Genomic DNA, 22,194 nt, shown 5'->3' with positions numbered 1-22,194 from the left:
AAACTTTAATGTCAATGTGCCAATATTTATGGACCTGGGGGTATAGATACATTTTGACACTTGCAAAAAAGAATCTCTAATTCTGCTTGAAAAATATTGCTGAGTTTAGAACACAATTGAATCTAAATTAGGACTTGGCTGTATAATGTATAAGTTATATTGAATGATCATTAAAAATAATAGTATTTCTAGGCAATAAAATAATTAAGTGCTGTGAGCATGATGGATGGCATGATCCCAGTGAAGCCCAGTACTTGGCTATTACTAATAATACAAGACTTTGATTTTGCTGTTGTTGTTGTTTTTTGTAAATGGTGACTGATTTTTTGCTACTTACCTGGAATACATTGTGGGTAATTCCAATGTCCTGCAGAACATGTGGCATAGGACCGATCTTTAAACTGAAAGCCATCTTTACACTTGTATTTTGCTTGGCTGCCGTCCAGATATTGTGCTTTCGATGTTGCTTTATCCAGATGTGCATTATTTATTTCTTGGTCAGGGTTCAGGCATTTTTTTGTTTCATCCACTGTTAGTAAAAAGTTGACAGATCCATAGAAACACCAATTGGTGACAAGAGTGGCAAATAATTTTTACGAGTGCTTTGAAAGCTCTAACCCCTCAGGTGAAGTCCATCGATTTCAGAGACAGTTTCTACAGACAGCAGTAGACTGCAGAGCCCAAAGGGCTAATTTCATCCATATATGAGATATATATTAGCCTTAGATCTTGAAAATGTCAAAGGAAATTACAGTGAGTGATTTTGGATAAAATGGTTCCACAAGCTACAGTACAGACCAAAAGTTTGGACACACCTTCTCATTCAAAGAGTTTTCTTTATTTTCATGACTATGAAAATTGTAGAGTCACACTGAAGGCATCAAGGGCTATTTGACCAAGAAGGAGAGTGATGGGGTGCTGCACCAGATGATCTGGCCTCCACAGTCACCGGACCTGAACCCAATCAAGATGGTTTAGGGGTGAGCTGGACCGAAGAGTGAAGGCCAAAGGGCCAACACGTGCCAAGCATCTCTCGGGGAACTCCTTCAAGACTGTTGGAAGACCATTTCAGGTGACTACCTCTTGAAGCTCATCAAGAGAATGCCAAGAGTGTGCAAAGCAGTAATCAAAGCAAAAAGTGGCTACTTTGAAGAACCTAGAATATGACATTTTTCAGTTGTTTCACATTCTGAAAAGAACAGAGGTGATGAGGAGGTGATGGGTAGGTATGGTTTTAAGGAGAGGAATGTGGAAGGGCAGATGGTGGGAGTGGAAATGGAAATGGAAATGGAAATAGCAGTGGTGAACATGTATTTTAAGAAGAAGGAGGATCATAGGGTGATGTATAAGAGTGGAGGAAGGTGCACACAGGTGGACTATGTGCTATGCAGGAGATGCAACCTAAAGGAGATTGGAGACTGTAAGGTGTTGGCAGGGGACAGTGTAGCTAGACAGCATCGGATGGTGGTCTGTAGGATGGTTTTGAAGGCAAAGAAGAAGAGAAGGAGAGTATGATAAGATGAGAATAAGATGGTGGAAACTGAAGGAGGAAGAGTGTAGTGTGAGGTTCAGGGAAGAGGTCAGACAGGGGCTTGGCAGTGGTGAAGAGGTGCTGGATGATTGGGCAACTGAAAAATGTCATATTCTAGGTTCTTCAAAGTAGCCACTTTTTGCTTTGATTACTGCTTTGCACACTCTTGGCATTCTCTTGATGAGCTTCAAGAGGTAGTCACCTGAAATGGTCTTCCAACAGTCTTGAAGGAGTTCCCCGAGAGATGCTTGGCACGTGTTGGCCCTTTGGCCTTCACTCTTCGGTCCAGCTCACCCCTAAACCATCTTGATTGGGTTCAGGTCCGGTGACTGTGGAGGCCAGATCATCTGGTGCAGCACCCCATCACTCTCCTTCTTGGTCAAATAGCCCTTGATGCCTTCAGTGTGACTCTACAATTTTCATAGTCATGAAAATAAAGAAAACTCTTTGAATGAGAAGGTGTGTCCAAACTTTTGGTCTGTACTGTAGCTTGTGGAACCATTTTATCCAAAATCACTCACTGTAATTTCCTTTGACATTTTCAAGATCTAAGGCTAATATATATCTCATATATGGATGAAATTAGCCCTTTGGGCTCTGCAGTCTACTGCTGTCTGTAGAAACTGTCTCTGAAATCGATGGACTTCACCTGAGGGGTTAGAGCTTTCAAAGCACTCGTAAAAATTATTTGCCACTCTTGTCACCAATTGGTGTTTCTATGGATCTGTCACGGTTTCAGAGTGACTGAAGCAAAACCCGAAGTTAGAGATAAAACAGGTTTTAATGAAGAAACGATACAACAGGAAATAAACAGAAATGCTAAATGAAAAGTAAAGAGTTCTTCGTAGAGGAAGAACAGAGCGGTCTCTGGCGGTATAGAGATCGCGGCAGTATCCACTGGAACGTAGAACGTTGTTTGCTGGGTCAATGGTGTTCATCTAAGTGAATTAGTAGAACTGACGGTGAATGAGAGAAAGCGAGGGGTTTATGTTAATAAGCTGCAGGTGCCGGTACTTAGTATGATGGGGACAGTCTATGTGTGTGTGTAGAGCTGAGGGATGGCATGGCAGGCTGTCCCCTGACAGGATCCTCTCGCATTTTTGTATATCTCAAGTTTATGTAGAAAGTATATGTTTCTCGCATAGATCTCAGTCAAAAAGGGATAATCAGGAGTGAATTATTAATATTATCGGATATGACATCATGCCACATTTATATATAAATGTTATAACCTGTTTGTATAACAGGCAGCTTTTTTAATGTTGATTTAATTTTCTTGGGATGGTGTCACCACTATAATCAATGCTTTTTCCATTTTGTTTATCTAAAGAGGTCATACATTAGTTCTACTGGTATCATGTCTCCATGTGATTACAAATAACTGCAGATCAGAGTTCACAAAATGAACTTCAGAATGCAAAGAAATGTGAAATATTGAGCTTGCATTTTCAGTCTCCAGCTTTTGCATGTGTTTTAAGGGTAAAGTCAACTGCATAAAATGTTGTGATCATAGCCCAGGGAAAGGTTGAGTTTTTTTTTATAAAGTGTGAATAATTCCTCATTTCTTTTTACTGAGATCTATATGGAAACTCTGGCACATCCCCTGCTCAAAGCAAAGTCATGAGAAAATGCAGCTTGAGGAAAGTATGAGGAAATTAGGTAGAAATTGCATGACACAGGCCATAATTCATTGAACATCATGCCCCAGGATAATTCCCTGCTAATATCCTACAGAGTGATTGCATTATTCACCTCTCTTCCGTTAGCGATCATCCCCCAATCACTGGACAGCAATAAAGCTCTCAACTGCATGGACCAAATGCAAAGTGAAATGTCTCAGCTACTAAGGAAATGCATGTCAGATGTGTCAGAGACTGGACAATTTTCTATCTTTTCCCAGAGGGAGATCTGCTTACTCTCTAATAGAACAAAATAAATATTGTTGCCAAATGTCCAGCAATGCTTTAAAAGTTATTATTTCACAAGACAATATAGACAGGATAAACTAATATGAACTGCTACACTGCTTAGGGTTGCAATTGCTAAAAACAGCTTTGCATTTGTGTCAATCAGTGAACAGCTGATAACCTTGATAAAGGAACTATAATGAATAGGCATTCGGTGTTGTATAGATGAGGACGAGTTCCTTTCTGAGTCTCGTTCCTCTCAATGTTTTTTTCTCATAACATCTCAGGGAGGATTTCCTTGCCACTGTTGCCATTGGCTTATCAATATATTTATAAGGGATAAATGTATGAAGACTCATTTCCAATGCTGGAATTTATACCTGTAATCTATTTGTTTTTAAAGACTGCTTTGGGACAATGTCCATTGTCACAATAGGATTGAATTGATATCGATTAGCTAATAACACTACATAAATGGTCTCTTCCCATGTCTGTGCATGTTCTTCATACTTCAAATGCAATTCGATGGTAGCACTTGATAATAAAAGTCATGCTGCTGATACATTAACAAGTCATTCATTGATGTTCGAATATAAGAAGCTAATAATGAGTTTGAAATAATGTAGTAAAATAAATTACATGTCAATATTTAACATTTGTACATATGAACTGCATTTAAACTATTATTCAGATTTATTTATTCTCTTTATTATATCCATGCACAGTACAATGTTTAGTAAAAAAAAATTATATTGCATTACAAATACAAAATTTGAGGAATAACTTATAATAAAGAAACAAAATTTGAATTTACAATAAAATAATATAATATAAATAAACATAGACAAATGTGGTGTTTATTTTAATGTTTTTACAATTTTAGCTGATTTGAAAATTTATACCCAGGATGTTACGAAGGCAAAAAAAATTCAATTGTACAAATGCAATAAAACACAGTAAAACACCTTATATCATTGTGTTTATGAATGTCTCTTACAAGTACCTGTTATTTCTTAAAAAAATTATTTATAAAACTTCTCGATCAGATCACAATTTTAGAACACTGAAAATTGCAGCAGTCTTCTCCACCTAACAAAATATAACAAAAAAAATACATACACCCATAATTAAAATGTGGAATTATTTTTTTGCTATTGCTTAAACTCTGTAGAGACAACACATGCTAATAATTTCAGAATTTTCATTTCATATAAAGAATTTCAGGTATTTAATGCATAGTATAGTAAGTTATTATTATAATTTTTATACGATCAATATAGTTTATGTAGTGAGCACAAACAAAGGGAGGAATACAAACAGTGAAACACCTCTGAACACTTTTCGAGAACTGCTCATTCAAAATAGCAGACCAAAGCTTACTTTTAGCTATTAGCTAGCTATTTATTAATATATTAATAAATTGATTCTTACGGTTGCACTTTCCCGTACTCTGCCATACTCCATTTCTTGTACAGGTGGCATAAAATTGATATCCATCATCACACTGGATCAATACATGTGTATTAATCCTGTAAGTATTCTGTGGGTTCTTCACTGTTCCATAATCAATATTTGGTTTTGAACAAGTAATCTCTGAAATACAGGCAAAATATTTGTTTGGATTTATTCAACCATTATATACGCAAGTTAATAAAGTAATTAATTCTTTAAAATGTATACATACCAATACACCCTGGTTTTGGATCCCAGCCGTTCTCTGTACATCTAGAACTTGGACCACCTTTATAACCAGCTTCACAGTTATATTGTATATCCGCATTTAATTTATAAATTTGCTTGTATCTATAGTAGTACGAAAGAACCAGATGTTCCTCTTCTGGTTTTTCACATGTCATTTCTGCAAAATTATTAGTTTTTATTACTTTGTCTTGGAATTATGGTGCCAACAATATTGTACCAGTATTTTTACTGTATTGTGTTTTACATTTTTACCCTCACACACTGGTCTGGATGACCATGTTCCATCATTTTGGCATTTAACACTTCTTGACTGTTGCTTTGTTCCATAAAACCAGTGTGTTTTTAAGCATGTAATCTGCACATGTTCACCAACATGAAATACAGATACCCCTTGAGGTTCTGTACTATAAACACCAACCGTGGGTGACCCAAGCATACATACAATTTCTATTGGTGTCAAAATGAGATAAAATACAATGAGAAGGAATAAGGTTTACAAAGATCTTCGAAACTGTAAAATATAATATAATATATATATATATATATATATATATATATATATATATATATATATATTCAACTTGAGTAAATTTAACACAGGAAAACAAAGACTGGGTTATCACCTTCACATTCGGGTTTTATACTCCAGCCGTATTTTGTGCATTTAGGTTTTCCAGGTCTGGGTTGATACGTTTCTTCACATTTATAATGTATTATATCATTTTCTTTGTACAGTATAGCAAGATTTGTAATTCCATGTGGTATTTCAGGGGCCACGCATTCTATATCTGCAACAAAGACCAAAAATATTTTAATTATATAATAATAGATACAAACAGATAACAAAACAAACACGTTTTTTTTTTTATTTATGAAACAGTAAAAATTTCTTTCAACAAAAATTTTCAACCTTTCAAAAACTTGTTCTTTTTTTGTCAAATATATATTTGCAGTAAAATGAACTAAGCAAACCACCAGGAAGTTAAACTGAATGAAAACGCATCCTTGAGACATAACATTAGCATATAAAAAAATAACTTTTCTGCACATTCTCATATTGAATCGTTCCTGTACTGCATTCTATAAAATATAACTTTTGGTTAGACATACTTAATGATGTCTCTTAATAAGGCTTATTGTCTTAATTATAATTTGTAACACTAATTACTGTTACATAAAAGAATTGTAAGAAATGTAAGAAATATGAATTTTTTTGAAAAATGTATATGCAGCCTTACCTTGACTTTTGACAAGGGTAAATGAAAAGACCCAAAAAGCAACAAAGAAGATTTTGGAAACCTCTTGCATAGTGGATCCCATCCTTAAGAGATTTGTAACATAGGGATTACTGTGATACTCCTTTTTGACAGTGGATCAGTAAAGGTCCTTTGTTAATCATTTATCAGAGCTGACACAGCTCATTGTACACATTGAGAGTAGTGTTTAAAAAGATTTTTATTTGAATATTGTTATACTTAGATAAAGGAGATAATTGTATAATATTGCAGTTTTAAGAAGAGTGTTTTCTTTTTAAGTAATAGGAAAGCCATATACAGATATTGTCTTCAACAAGGGATGGTTTGTCATCTTGTAGTCAATATAGACCAGTTTACATTCTTAATTACAATAGAAACCTGTTATAGATGAAGCAAAGGATTATATTACAGCTTTTATAAATTAATAGTATATGTAATGTACTATTTTATACTTTCTGAGAGTTGTATATCATGTATTTGTTTGTTTCTGAAAAAAGGGCTTGTAATTACAAGCAAATAACATTGTAAATCTAATATTCTTTTAAATATGAGCACAGATGTCACAAAAATGTATATGTAAATAAAGGGTCAATATCCTTTCACTGGCCTTATGGGCAGTGTATCAGCACAGTTCAGTAAATGGTCACATGATTTACAAAAAAAAGTTTTTTTTTTTGTTTATTTAGGAGGAGATAAGCATAAATAGACTACAGGCATTTGGACATTTTGCTATGTTTGGATAAATATAATCCTTTACTACTGTTTTTCTATCAATACCTTTAAGACTAATTTATTAATAACCAACATAAACATTTTAACTGATTAACAATTAATTACATTTTACCAAATAGTAATAGTCTAATATTAAGGGTATTTCCTTATTATTATTAAGTGTAATGGCATTAGGAATGTGTCAGCGTCTGGACATTTTGTTGGTTTGTTTTTGCTTTGGCAACCAGATGCCGTTACTGGGCTCTTATCCCCCTACTGGGCCCTAGCCCCTAATTGTTTAATGTCTCCCACCTGCTTCTTGATAGGGTTGTCTATTCAAGTTGCCCCTTTTGCCTTGGTCTGTGTTGGTTCATTATATTTGTCTTCATATTATATATTTGTTGTTCATTATATTTGTTGTGGTACAGTCGTCAGTGTATTTGTCATTATTCTTGTTGTGGTATCTTCTGTCTTGATATTGGTCTTAGTATTTGTCTTTTTTGATACTCGCATTTGAAACTGAATATGTGTGTGTTTGTTTGTTCTGTTTTAGTGAGTGTTTTTCTATTTTGTTTCATTACTTTGTCTGCTGTTTTCTCAAATTTTCCGACAGTAAAGTTCAAATATTGAACTGTCAGAAAGAGGACTTTTTGTCCCTTATACATTAAGCTTAATGTATAAGGGACAAAAGTCCTCTTTCTGACAGTTTAATTTATTGTGCAATATTTTGTGAATTACTGCAAGAGAATATATTTGAACTTTAAGACTACCAAGTACAACGTTCACACATTATTACTTCCTTTTATAAACGGAACCCTACATATTAGGGTCCTTTTGCCAGACTAATCTGCCTGATTCATCCTAATAGTCTAAAACTGTTTGGAGCTTCTACTGTTAACCTGAAAATAAATTTAAAAGACACCAGTGTCCTCTTTTGATATTTAGAAATAGTAAGATGCTTACAGTAAGTAACAGAACTTGAACTATCAGGCATTGCAAGTTATATTAAATTACAGTGTATAGGTGGAGAAGACTGCTGCGATTTTCAGTGTTCTAAAATTGAGATCTGATCGAGATGTTTTATGAATTATTTTATAATGAAATGGGTTCTTATAGGAGAAATTCATAAACACGCTGATATAATGTTTTACTGTGTTTTATTGCATTTGAACAATTGAATTTTTTGCCTTTGTAACATCCTGGGTATACATTTTCAAATCAGCTCAAATCATAATAATAATAATAATAATAATAATAATAATAATAATAATAATAATAATAATAATAATAATAATAAAAAAAACACCACATTTGTCTGTTTATATATTTTTTTATTGTAAAATCTAATTTTGTTTGTTTATTCCTCAAGTTTGGTTTTGTGATGCAATGAAAATTGCATAAATAAAGCTATGTTTCACTACACATTGTTCATGGATATAATAAAGAAAATAAATAAAAAAAACAATTTGAATTATAGTAAAATGCATTTCATATGTACAAAAGTTAAAAATTGACATCATTTTTTTTTACTACATTATTTCAAACTCATTATTAGCTACTTATATTCGAACATCAATGAATGACTTGTTAATTTATCAACAGTATGACTTTTATTATCAAGTTGTACCATCAAATGCAATTTCCTTTGTAGCTGAGACATTCCACTCTGCATTTGGTCCATGCAGTTCAGAGCTTTATTGCTGTCCAGTGATTGGGGGATGATCGGTAATGAAAAAAAAAGAGGTGAATGATGCAATCACTCTACCTACTTTCCTCACACTTTCCTCAAGCTGCAATTTCTCATGTATTAGCTTTGAACAGGGGTCTTCTGGTTGAAGATTTGGAATTGCAAGTTGTGACCATACAACCAAAATACTGTAACATATACTGACACATACCAGAGCAATCAGTATGTGTCATTTGTTATTCAGATGATCGAAAAATATTTGGGTTGAATACTTTTGCAAGGCACCAATATATTATTAAACACAGAAATGTTGTCTTTGTACTGTAAAATGAATAATCACCTATTCTTAGATATGAAAATAAGTTAAAAAAAATAAAATTGATCGGAGATAAAGTATTCAGTAAAATTTAAGGTTATATTACATGCTTGGCAGTCGCTGGGTAAACACCCCTTGGTGACACGTTTCCTGCGCGCCACCCGGAAGCTGAGGCCCGGGACGCAACCCAGAGTGCCTGCGTGGGACCTGGCCTTTGTGCTGGCGGCTCTGTCTGATCCCCCCTTCAAACCTTTAGCCGAGGTGGCGCTTGGGTACTTGTCTATAAAGACTGCTTTCCTTCTGGCTATATCCTCCTTCAAGAGGGTCAGTGACCTATAGGCTCTTTCCGTAGCTCCATCTTTTTTGGAGTTTACCCCTGGCATGGCTAGTGCCTTCCTTTACCCTAAACCAGGATATGTACCTAAGTTGCCCACAGTTCGGCCATGACCTGTCGTGCTGCAGGTATTCTACCCTCTTCCTTTTTAAGCCCCTGACCAGGAGAAGCAAAACTGACTGGTCAAGTGCGAGCACTGGACACGTACGTCCACAGGACGAGTCCGTGGACTTCATTTTTGTAGCTTCTGTCACCACACCAGTGACGCGGAAGTGTTCCCAAAGATCAATCAATCAATCAATCAATCAATCAATCTATCTATCTATCTATCTATCTATCTATCTATCTATCTATCTATCTATCTATCTATCTATCTATCTATCTATCTATCTATCTGTCTGTGATAGAAGGGTATCTGCAAGATTAAAAGGGAATGTTTATAGGACTGTGGTGACACCTGGTATGTTGTATGGTTTAAAGACAGTGTCAAAAAGACTAAAGGCGAAGCTATCAGAGTTGAAGATGCTGAGATTTTCATTGGAAGTGACGAGGATGGACAGGATTAGAAATGAGCATGTAATGATTTGCAAATCTCAAAAATCCATATTCTATTCAAAATAAAACAAACAAACAACAACAACAAAAAAAACATTTTAAAGGTTTAAACTGCAAATCTATATCTGAGAATATATTTTAAGGAAAAACTATGGTCATTTTGAATTTGTAGGCTGCAACATGTCTTATATAAGTTAGGACAGGGACATGTTTATCACTGTACAGCATAATTTCTTCTGTCTTTATACATCTGGGAAGTGAGGAGACCAGTTTTTTGGAAGAGGAATGTTGTCCCATATGTGTCTGATACAGAACTTTAGCTGCTCAACAGTTCTGGGTGTTTTTTGCTATATATTCTGATGTTTTCAAATTGTGAAAGGTCTAGACTGCAGACAGGCCAGTACAGCATTTGGACTCTTCTACTACAAAGTCATGCTATTATAATAGATGCAGTATGCATTTAGCATTGTCTTGCTCAAATGTGCAAGGCCTTACCTAAAAAAAAAAAAAAAAAAAGATGTTTTTTAGTATGGAAGCTTGTTGCCCTAAAACCTGTATATACCAGTTAGCATTGATGGGGCCTTTCCAAATGTGCAAGCTGCCCATTCCACAGACAAAGAAATAAAAAAATTTATTTGTCTGACCACAGAACTGTTTTCCACTTTGCCTCATTACATTTTAAATGAGCTTTGGCCCCAGAGAGGATTGTGGCATTTCAGGATCATGTTCATGCATTTATCCAGCATTTTTTTTTGGATGTTAGTGACATGGCAAACTGTATTTACAGACAATGATTTCTGAAGGAGTTAATGAGTCCATGCAGTGATTTCCATTACAGAATTATGCCCGTTTGAAATGCAGTGTCACCTGATGGATTAAATATTTAAGGAATTGAGTATTTATTTTTGATTTCTTCAGAATATTTGAAAATTTTAATTATTTTTTACTGCAAACAATGAGATATTCAACTGTTTTAGAATTTTATGTTGAAGAATATTATTCAGAAATTGTTCCACAATTTGTAGGAAGAGTCTTTCACAGATAATGAAGCTCTGCTAATCTTTCTCAAGACTTTTGTTGCCCGACCCAACGTGTTGCAGCCATCAAATTAAAAATGAAATTTATTTTCTTTAAAATTATACATTCAATTAGCTTAAACATTGAATATATTTTCAATGTTATTGTTATTATTACGAAATAATTGTATTTTTTATTTTTATTGACTATTTTCTTTTTTTTTCTTTTTTACTGAGTATCGTAAACCCTACAAAGTCTAGTGTTCATGCTTTATTAAACAGTCTATAACTACAACAGCATAATGCTTAGTTTTTCTCCCTTTCAGAAATAATCATTAATCTTATATATGGTAAATCATAAATCTATAAAGATTATGACTGCATCTGCACACAGGCAAAACAATTTTTAGTAAGCATTAAAATAATAAGAAAAAAAATCATTTACAGTCATTTAAAGGTGCATTTTTATGTACTTGATTTTTTAAAGGACATTGTTTCAACTTTTATATGACTCGCATTTTAATTGGCCTTAGTTTGTTAACCCTTTTATTTGGCCTTAGTTTGTTGACACAAGGTAGAATGACTCCATGGATTCATGCTGCTGATGCTAAATTCTGATAAAAGCACCAAAATGTTGTAGCTGAAATCAGTTCACAAACAATTCACAAATACTATCCAGTATTGTTTACATCACCAATTAAATTTCTACAAACATTTAAACATCAGCTTTAGATACTAAGCATTAAATTATTTGCTTATAAATTAAAATACAATAATCTCTATTATGCTAATATCATACATTTTCATGAAAAATGACCCCTGGCATGGGGTCATATGCATCAAGAATTATCACATGTTTTTAGAACAGTCTCTGTGTTACAAACACATGCTAAACTTTGTTTAACAAATAAATGTAACATATACTGCTTGAATATTTCAACAAGCAATATAAACAGTAAATGTCTACACAAACATTATACAATGGTGCTAATCACAAATAGCTATATACATATCTACATATCAGAAACTAACAATTCACTTAAACATGTGATTTGCTCACCATTCTGGGAATATAGGTTTAAATTATAATTTTAAACTGGAATCGTTATAGAAGTTCAGCGAGGTTTTAACATGAGAACAACATGCATTTATCTTTGTGTTTTTTTATCTGTCACCTATTTTCTAAACTATCACATGTGCCCCAAAATCAGCATCCTTAAAGGGGCAGCACCCAACATGAACAGTATATCAAACACTCAAACCAACAGATCTGGAACAAACAAACATGACAGGTCTCTGATTCATCATTGATTCATTGATTAAAAAATCAAATTGCCTCCCATTTGTATATTTGGAATGTGAATTCTTGTGTTGTTTGGGAGGTTGGGTTTTGCAGTAACGTACAGTCATAGACATGACAGTATAGACACGTAGACAATATTAAAACAAAGATAACATTTAAAAAAGAAAAAAGTGGATTGTAAATACATGTCATTGAGGAAAACAGAGTAGTTGTATGTGTACAGCATATTTCAGGTCTAAATCTACTTACATGTACATGTTGGTGCATTTCCCCACTTTGAGTCAATGCAGTTGATTTTCTGTTTCCCGGTTATGCTGTAATTTTCACGGCACTCATATGTCACTGATTGCAGAGAAGTTCTCGCTTCATGAGAAGTAATAACGGCGTTTTCAACATAGGGAGGAGTAGGACATTTCTGATCTATTTGCATAAAAAGAAACAAAGGAACTGATCACTATGTAATGAAAGTATAGCAGGAAGGTGTTATTCCGGTTTATGTAATTTACTCTCAAATCATAATCAAGCTGGGTTGCTTATCAATTTGTTTTTTTCAAGCATTTTTTTAGTGAATGCTGTAATATTTAAGTAGGTTCTAATTCAATTTTGATCAAGTTTGACATAATTCTGATCGATTTTCAACTTTAGAAATTACATTTCCATTCATTTAAATTGGTGAGGTCATCAACAAAAATGTCTTACATGCACAATCCTGGTTTTGCCATTTCCCATTGACACAATGAAAACAACATGGTCCTACTTCACATTCAAATTCATGCCGTTCACTGTCCTCAAATGCTCGATTTCCTTGATTTATTACTTTAAAACCAGTGGGTATTTGACCGCATTGCTTGTCAGCTGTAAAAAAACACGGTATGAGTAAAACCAGTCTCACATTGACATTATAACGTGCCCCCTGAAAATTACAACCACTTACGTATACACTGTGGTGTATCACTCCATTGACCACCCTGGCAGGTTACCTCTCCCCACCATTTCCCATCAAACGCTTTATAGTCTGAGTCACATGTGTACAGATATCCTCTGTCTGATTTACGCATTAACCCATGTGTCAAGGAGAACGGTGCACAATCTGATGGTTTTGCTGTAATAATAATAATAATAATAATAATAATAAGAGGAAGAAGAAAAAGAAGAATTATAACAACAAAAATATATACACCTATAATTAAAATGTAGATAATATTCAATATCAGGAATATATATATTTTTTGCTATTGCCTAAGCTATAAGCTAGTGGACTAGTGTTGTTACATGGTGAGTGTGGGGGGTCTTTAAAATTGTCCAAATGGAGCTGATTGGGTCTAAATAATAGAAAAGAGAACTACCACAAGACCACTATGCCTCTTTGGAAGTTTAATAAAAGAAGTTTAATCTTAATAAACTATAATATCCACAAATTTTTTCCTTGTACAGACCCCGACTTATGACCACTCGACTTATGACATTTCGACTTTTCAAGATACGACGGTCTATAGTTTTTTATTTACTTTATTTGTACTATGTAAAACAATACATAGAGTAAATCATAGAGTAGTTGACTCTTCTTGACTTACGATCTGATGGACCATTTTTTTGGTCCCTATCTACGTCGTAAGTTGGGGTCTACCTGTACTCAGAATTTAAAACATGCAAGATGACCTGCTTGCTAGTGCCCTTAGAGTAAAATCTGCACATTCAATTAAAAGCTTTCAATTAAAATGTTTGCCCTATTTGCTCTGATACACAGCTAGAATAATAAAAAAACTGTCAATATGCCAATATTTTTGGACTGGTGTATAGATACATCTTGACATTAACAGAAAACATCTTAAACTCTTTTTTCTGGTGACAAAAAATATTGGTGAGTGTAGAACAAAATTAAATCTAAATCAGACTTGGATTGTATAATGTATGCTGAGTGATCATTATAAATTATTTTTAAGCAATAAAAAGAACAAGTGCTAAGTGTGATGGTGGTGTGATTACTGATAAAACTATTTCTAGCTTTTGTTGTTGATGTTGTTTTGTAAATGGTAAATGATGGTTTGCTACTAACATGGAACACATTGTGGGTAATACCAATGGCCTGCAGAACATGTGGCATAGGGCACTTTTTTTTTTTTATGTAAAAAGAAAAAGCAGTCATCGGCGCTCCCCAGTTGCAGTTGGATGGCACAGCCCCAGCCCGGCATTGTTGGGCACCAGGAAGCCCAAAAACAGAGCGGTGCCACCCAGACCCCTCCAGAGGAGCCCAAGGGCCCCCGGCAATGCTCTGAGCTGGCTGACCAGAGGGTCGTCCTCTCCAGCGAGCGGTCCACGGTGCGCAGGCCCTAACCACCGGAGAGCCTCAACCTTAGGAGGGCGGTGTACACCTCATTACATGGTGCGTATCTCTCAGCGCCAACAGGAGGTCAGGCTGCTTACCCTGCCACAAGCACAGCCACCTCCAGTGGGTGTCTCCCTAAATCTCCGCCTGGCCTCGTAGCGGATTGGGAAGACCCGCTGCCTCTCAGGAGGCCCCAACGGCTGCCGGGCACTGCTCCTGTGGCTCTGGACGGGTCATGGTTACCTTAAAAGACTTCCTGGCAGCTTGTGAAATCCACTCTGGAGTTCCTGCAGGAAGAATTGACTCCTTCAACCCTGAAAGGTTACGTGCCTGCTATCGTGGTCTATTGTACCCCTTTTTCTGGGCAGTCACTGGGTAAACACCCCTTGGTGACAAGTTTCCTGCACGCCACCCGGAAGCTGAGGCCCGGAACGCAACCCAGAGTGCCTGCGTGGGACCTGGCCTTTGTGCTGGCGGCTCTGTCTGATCCCCCCTTCAAGCCTTTAGCCGAGGTGGCTCTTGGGTACTTGTCTATAAAGACTGCTTTCCTTCTGGCTATATCCTCCTTCAAGAGGGTCAGTGACCTATAGGCTCTTTCCGTAGCTCCATCTTTTTTGGAGTTTACCACTGGCATGGCCAGTGCCTTCCTTTACCCTAAACCAGGATATGTACCTAAGGTGCCCACGGTTCGCCCATGACCTGTCGTGCTGCAGGTATTCTACCCTCTTCCTTTTTAAGCCCCTGACTAGGAGAAGCAAAACTGACTGGTCAAGTGCGAGCACTGGACACGTACGTCCACAGGACGAGTCCGTGGAGGAAGTTGGAGCTGCTGTTTGTCTGCTAAGGCCTTCTATAGGAAAGGTTTTCTGGCCAACAAGCAGATTCTCACTAGGTGGCTTGTGGATGCTATCTCGTTCACATATGAGTCCTCTGGTCTCCCCGCTCCTTTCAGGGTCAAGGCTCACTCCCCTCGGAGTGCGGCGGCCTCCTCGGTCGGGTTTGCTGGAGTCCCATTCCAGGACATTTGCAATGCTGCGGCCTGGTCCACCCGCTGACCTTCTTCAGGTTCTACGAACTCGACCTTAGAGCCACTCCCAAGTCCTCTGTCCTGCGCTCTGGTTGTGCTCACACACACTAGGCAAGGACTGGTCACTGTAGCGTGATTATACACTTGTTCCCAAAGCGTTGTGATGCAGCTTGAGTTACCGAAAGGGATCGTCTCTTAGTTCCCTGAGTCTCCAAGCCACATTCCCTGCATCACTGCCATGCTTCCCTTCTCATTTTTCAGAAGCTAGCATCGGCTCCACTGCATGCGCATTTTTGTAGCTTCTGTCACCACACCGGTGATGTCGCGCCTTGCCGTTGGCCGGATTTCACACATGATTCAGAGAGTGAGCAACGCGGAAGCGTTCCCAAAGATAAATCAATCAAATAATCAATTAATCAATCAATTAATCAATCAATTAATCAATCAATCAATCTATCTATCTATCTATCTATCTATCTATCTATCTATCTATCTATCTATCTATCTATCTATCTATCTATCTATCTATCTATCTATGATAGAAGGGTATCTGCAAAATTAAAAGGGAATGTTTATAGGACTGTGGTGACACCTAGTATGTTGTATGGTTTAAAGACAGTGTCAAAAAGACTAGAGGCGAAGCTATCAGAGTTGAAGATGCTGAGATTTTCATTGGAAGTGACGAGGATGGACAGGATTAGAAATGAGCATGTAATGATTTGCAAATCTCAAAAATCCATATTCTATTCAAAATAAAACAAACAAACAACAACAACAAAAAAAACATTTTAAAGGTTTAAACTGCAAATCTATATCTGAAAATATATTTTAAGGAAAAACTATGGTCATTTTGAATTTGTAGGCTGCAACATGTCTTATATAAGTTAGGACAGGGACATGTTTATCACTGTACAGCATAATTTCTTCTGTCTTTATACATCTGGGAAGTGAGGAGACCAGTTTTTTGGAAGAGGAATTTTGTCCCATATGTGTCTGATACAGAACTTTAGCTGCTCAACAGTTCTGGGTGTTTTTTGCTATATATTCTGATGTTTTCAAATTGTGAAAGGTCTAGACTGCAGACAGGCCAGTACAGCATTTGGACTCTTCTACTACAAAGTCATGCTATTATAATAGATGCAGTATGCATTTAGCATTGTCTTGCTCAAATGTGCAAGGCCTTACCTAAAAAAAAAAAAAAAAAAAGATGTTTTTTAGTATGGAAGCTTGTTGCCCTAAAACCTGTATATACCAGTTAGCATTGATGGGGCCTTTCCAAATGTGCAAGCTGCCCATTCCACAGACAAAGAAATTAAAATTTTTATTTGTCTGACCACAGAACTGTTTTCCACTTTGCCTCATTACATTTTAAATGAGCTTTGGCCCCAGAGAGGATTGTGGCATTTCAGGATCATGTTCATGCATTTATCCAGCATTTTTTTTTTGGATGTTAGTGACATGGCAAACTGTATTTACAGACTATGATTTCTGAAGGAGTTAATGAGTCCATGCAGTGATTTCCATTACAGAATTATGCCCGTTTGAAATGCAGTGTCACCTGATGGATTAAATATTTAAGGAATTGAGTATTTATTTTTGATTTCTTCAGAATATTTGAAAATTTTGATTATTTTTTACTGCAAACAATGAGATATTCAACTGTTTTAGAATTTTATGTTGAAGAATATTATACTGAAATTGTTCCACAATTTGTAGGAAGAGTCTTTCACAGATAATGAAGCTCTGCTAATCTTTCTCAAGACTTTTGTTGCCCGACCCAACGTGTTGCAGCCATCAAATTAAAAATTTAATTTATTTTCTTTTAAAATATACATTAAATCAGCTTAAACATTCAATATATTTTCAATGATATTGTTATTATTACGAAATAATTTTATTTTTTATTTTTATTGACTATTTTCTTTTTTTTTTCTTTTTTACTGAGTATCGTAAACCCTACAAAGTCTAGTGTTCATGCTTTATTAAACAGTCTATAACTACAACAGCATAATGCTTAGTTTTTCTCCCTTTCAGAAATAATCATTAATCTTATATATGGTAAATCATTAATCTATAAAGATTATGACTGCATCTGCACACAGGCAAAACAATTTTTAGTAAGCATTAAAATAATAAGAAAAAAAATAATTTACAGTCATTTAAAGGTGCATTTTTATGTACTTGATTTTTTAAAGGACATTGTTTCAACTTTTATATGACTCGCATTTTAATTGGCCTTATTTTGTTAACCCTTTTATTTGGCCTTAGTTTGTTGACACAAGGTAGAATGACTCCATGGAATCATGCTGCTGATGCTAAATTCTGATAAAAGCACCAAAATGTTGTAGCTGAAATCAGTGAAATAGTTGAGTATTTTTTGCACATTCATGTGTATAGATGTGGTCGAACTGTTAAAACAAAACAATTCACAAATACTATCCAGTATTGTTTACATCACCAATTAAATTTCTACAAACATTTAAACATCAGCTTTAGATACTAAGCATTAAATTATATGCTTATAAATTAAAATATAATAATCCCTATTATGCTAATATCATACATTTTCATGAAAAATGACCCCTGGCATGGGGTCATATGCATCAAGCATTATCACATGTCTCTGTGTTACAAACGCATGCTAAACTTTGTTTAACAACTAAATGTAACATATACTGCTTGAATATTTCAACAAGCAATATAAACAGTTTTTGCAGTAATGTACAGTCATAAACATGACAGTATAGACACGTAGACAATATTAAAACAAAGATAACATTTAAAAAAGAGAAAAGTGGATTGTAAATACATGTCATTGAGGAAAACAGAGTAGTTGTATGTGTACAGCATATTTCAGGTCTAAATCTACTTACATGTACATGTTGGTGCATTTCCCCACTTTAAATCGATGCAGTTGATTTTCTGTTGCCCGGTTATGCTGTAATTTTCACGGCACTCATATGTCACTGATTGCTGAGAAGTTCTCGCTTCATGAGAAGTAATAACGGCGTTTTCAACATAGGGAGGAGTAGGACATTTCTGATCTATTTGCATAAAAAGAAACAAAGGACCTGATCACTATGTAATCAAAGTATAGCAGGAAGGTGTTATTCCGGTTTATGTAATTCAATTCAAAACATTATCAAGCTGGGTTGCTTACCAGTTTGTTTTTTTTCTAGCATTTTTTTAGTGAATGCTGTAATATTCAAGTAGGTTCTGATTCAATTTTGATCGAGTTTGACACAATTCTGATCGATTTTCAACTTTAGAAATTACATTTCCATTCATTTAAATTGGTGAGGTCTTCAACAAAAATGTCTTACATGCACAATCCTGGTTTTGCCATTTCCCATTGACACAATGAAAACAACATGGTCCTACTTCACATTCAAATTCATGCCGTTCACTGTCCTCAAATGCTCGATTTCCTTGATTTATTACTTTAAAAACAGTGGGTATTTGACCGCATTGCTTGTCAGCTGTAAAAAAACACGGTATGAGTAAAACCAGTCTCACATTGACATTATAACGTGCCCCCTAAAAAAATTACAACCACTTACGTATACACTGTGGTGTATCACTCCATTGACCACCCTGGCAGGTTACCTCTCCCCACCATTTCCCATCAAACGCTTTATAGTCTGAGTCACATGTGTACAAATATCCTCTGTCTGATTTACGCATTAACCCATGTGTCAAGGAGAACGGTGCACAATCTGATGGTTTTGCTGTAATAATAATAATTATAATAAGAGGAAGAAGAAAAAGAAGAAAAAGAAGAATTATAACAACAAAAATATATACACCTATAATTAAAATGTAGATAATATTCAATATCAGGAATATATATATTTTTTGCTATTGCCTAAGCTGTGTAGAGACAACACATGCTAATTATTTCAGAATTTCAAGTATTTAATGCATAGTATAGACATTTATTATTATAATTTTTATACAATCAATATGGTTTATGTAGCGAGCACAAACAAAAGAAGGAATACAAACAGTGAAACACCTTTGAACACTTTTCAAAAACTGCTCATTCAAATTAGCAGACCAAAGCTAACTTTTAGCTATTAGCTAGCTATTTATTAATATATCAATAAATTGATTCTTACGGTTGCACTTTCCCGTACTCTGCCATACTCCATTTCTTGTACAGGTGGCATAAAATTGATATCCATCATCACACTGGATCAATACATGTGTATTAAACCTGTAAGTATTCTGTGGGTTCTCCACTGTTCCATAATCAATATTTGGTTTTGAACAAGTAATTTCTGAAATACAGGCAAAATATTTGTTGGGATTTATTCAACCATTATACGCAAGTTAATAATGTTAGGCGTGGTGCGGAGGCGGAAGCCGGAGTAACGGCAAACAGAAATTATGATTATTAGAATTATGGTGTCAACAATATTGTACCAGTATTATTACTGTATTGTGTTTTACATTTTTACCCTCACACACTGGTCTGGATGACCATGTTCCATCATTTTGGCATTTAACACTTCTTGACTGTTGCTTTGTTCCATAAAACCAGTATGTTTTTAAGCATATAATCTGCACATGTTCACCAATAGATACCCCTTGAGGTTCTGTACTATAAACACCAACCGTGGGTGAACCAAGCATACATACAATTTCTATTGGTGTCAAAATGAGATAAAATACAATGAGAAGGATTAAGGTTTACAGAGATCTTCGAAACTCTAAAATATAAATATTCAACTTGAGTAAATTTAACACAGGAAAACAAACACTGGGTTATCACCTTCACATTCGGGTTTTATACTCCAGCCGTATTTTGTGCATTTAGGTTTTCCAGGTCTGGGTTGATACTTTTCTTCACATTTATAATGTATTATATCATTTTCTTTGTACAGTATAGCAGGATTTGTAATTCCATGTGGTATTTCAGGGGCCACGCATTCTATATCTGCAACAATGACCAAAAATATTTTAATTATATAATAATAGATACAAACAGATAACAAAACAAACAAGTTTTTTTTTTATTTATGAAACAGTAACAATTTCTTTCAACAAAAATTTTCAACCTTTAAAAAACTAGTTATTTTTTGTCAAATATATATTTGCAGTAAAATGAACTAAGCAAACCACCAGGAAGTTAAACTGAATGAAAACGCATCCTTGAGACATAACATTAGCAAATAAAAAATAACTTTTCTGCACATTCTCATATTGAATCGTTCCTGTTCTGCATTTTATAAAATATAACTTTTGGTTAGACATACTTAATGATGTCTCTTAATAAGGCTTATTGTCTTAATCATAATTTTTTAACACTAATTACTGTTACATAAAAGAATTGTAAGAAATGTAAGAAATATTATTATTTTAGAAAAATGTATATGCAGCCTTACCTTGACTTTTGACAAGGGTAAATGAAAAGACCCAAAAAGCAACAAAGAAGATTTTGGAAACCTCTTGCATAGTGGATCCCATCCTTAAGAGATTTGTAACATAGGGATTACTGTGATACTCCTTTTTGACAGTGGATCAGTAAAGGTCCTTTGTTAATCATTTATCACAGCTGACACAGCTCATTGTACACATTGAGAGTAGTGTTTAAAAAAATGTTTTATTTGAATATTGTTATACTTAGATAAAGGAGATAATTGTATAATATTGCAGTTTTGAGAAGAGTGTTTTCTTTTTAAGTAATAGGAAAGCCATATACAGATATTGTCTTCAACAAGGGATGGTTTGTCATCTTTTAGTCAATATAGATCAGTTTACATTCTTAATTACAATAGAAACCTGTTATAGATAAAGCAAAGGATTATATTACAGCTTTTATAAATTAATAGTATATGTAATGTACTATTTTATACTTTCTGAGAGTTGTATATCATGTATTTGTTTGTTTCTGAAAAAAAGGGCTTGTAATTACAAGCAAATAACATTGTAAATCTAATATTCTTTTAAATATGAGCACAGAAGCACAGAGCACAAAAATGTATATGTAAATAAAGGGTCAATATCCTTTCACTGGCCTTATGGGCAGTGTATCAGCTCAGTCCAGTAAATGGTCACATGATTTACAAAAAAAAGTTTTTTTTTTTTTGTTTATTTAGGAAGAGATAAGCATAAATAGACTACAGGCATTTGGACATTTTGCTATGTTTGGATAAATATAATCCTTTACTACTGTTTTTCTATCAATACCTTAAAACTAATTTATTAATAACCAACATAAACATTTTAACTAATTAACAATTAATTGAATTTTACCAAATAGTAATAGTCTAATATAAAGGGTATTTCCTTATTATTATTAAGTGTAATGGCAATAGGAATGTGTCAGCGTCTGGACATTTTTTGGGTTTGTTTTTGCTTTGGCCACCAGATGCCGCCACTGGGCCCTTATCCCCCTACTGGGCCCTAGCCCCTAATTGTTTAATGTCTTCCACCTGCTCCTTGTTAGGGTTGTCTATTCAAGTTGCCCCTTTTGCCTTGGTCTGGGTTGGTTCATTATATTTGTCTTCACTTTTGTTGTG

The 22,194-nt window shown here is 34.9% G+C and overlaps 1 protein-coding gene across 5 annotated transcripts; it reads right to left on the bottom strand.

The window, feature by feature from the left end:
- Positions 1-263: 263 nt before the first annotated feature.
- LOC310735424 (complement factor H-like) lies at positions 264-21,210 on the bottom strand. Of its 5 annotated transcripts, XM_083558169.1 has the most exons (11): positions 21,058-21,192; positions 19,789-19,950; positions 19,231-19,398; positions 18,994-19,149; positions 13,252-13,419; positions 13,017-13,172; positions 12,567-12,737; positions 5,763-5,927; positions 5,392-5,586; positions 5,123-5,296; positions 4,817-5,031 (listed from the first exon to the last, which is right to left on the bottom strand). In XM_083558169.1, exons 1-11 carry the CDS (start codon positions 21,137-21,139, stop codon positions 4,832-4,834), a joined length of 1,797 nt encoding a protein of 598 aa, XP_083414295.1. In that variant the 5' UTR covers positions 21,140-21,192; the 3' UTR covers positions 4,817-4,831. The 5 variants fall into 5 exon arrangements, 4 of the variants coding, with proteins under 4 accessions (XP_083414298.1, XP_083414295.1, XP_083414296.1 ...); XM_083558170.1 differs by lacking the exon at positions 19,789-19,950 and having other exon boundaries at positions 21,058-21,210; XM_083558171.1 differs by lacking the exon at positions 5,392-5,586 and having other exon boundaries at positions 21,058-21,191.
- Positions 21,211-22,194: the final 984 nt, after the last annotated feature.

This window comes from Silurus aristotelis, assembly GCF_946808225.1.
Source record: "Silurus aristotelis genome assembly, chromosome: 13".
NCBI classification, from domain to species: domain Eukaryota; kingdom Metazoa; phylum Chordata; class Actinopteri; order Siluriformes; family Siluridae; genus Silurus; species Silurus aristotelis.
This window is presented reverse-complemented; position numbering and strand designations above follow the sequence as displayed.

Bases quoted from the DNA above. Each gene is read 5' to 3' on its own strand.
- LOC310735424 (XM_083558169.1), bottom strand. From the start codon at position 21,139: ATGGGATCCACTATGCAAGAGGTTTCCAAAATCTTCTTTGTTGCTTTT. The intron at 19,951-21,057 runs GTAAGGCTGCAT...CCTGTATTTCAG, and splicing joins TACCCTTGTCAAAAGTCAAG to AAATTACTTGTTCAAAACCA. The intron at 5,032-5,122 runs GTATGTATACAT...CCTGTATTTCAG, and splicing joins TCCAAAACCAGGGTGTATTG to AGATTACTTGTTCAAAACCA.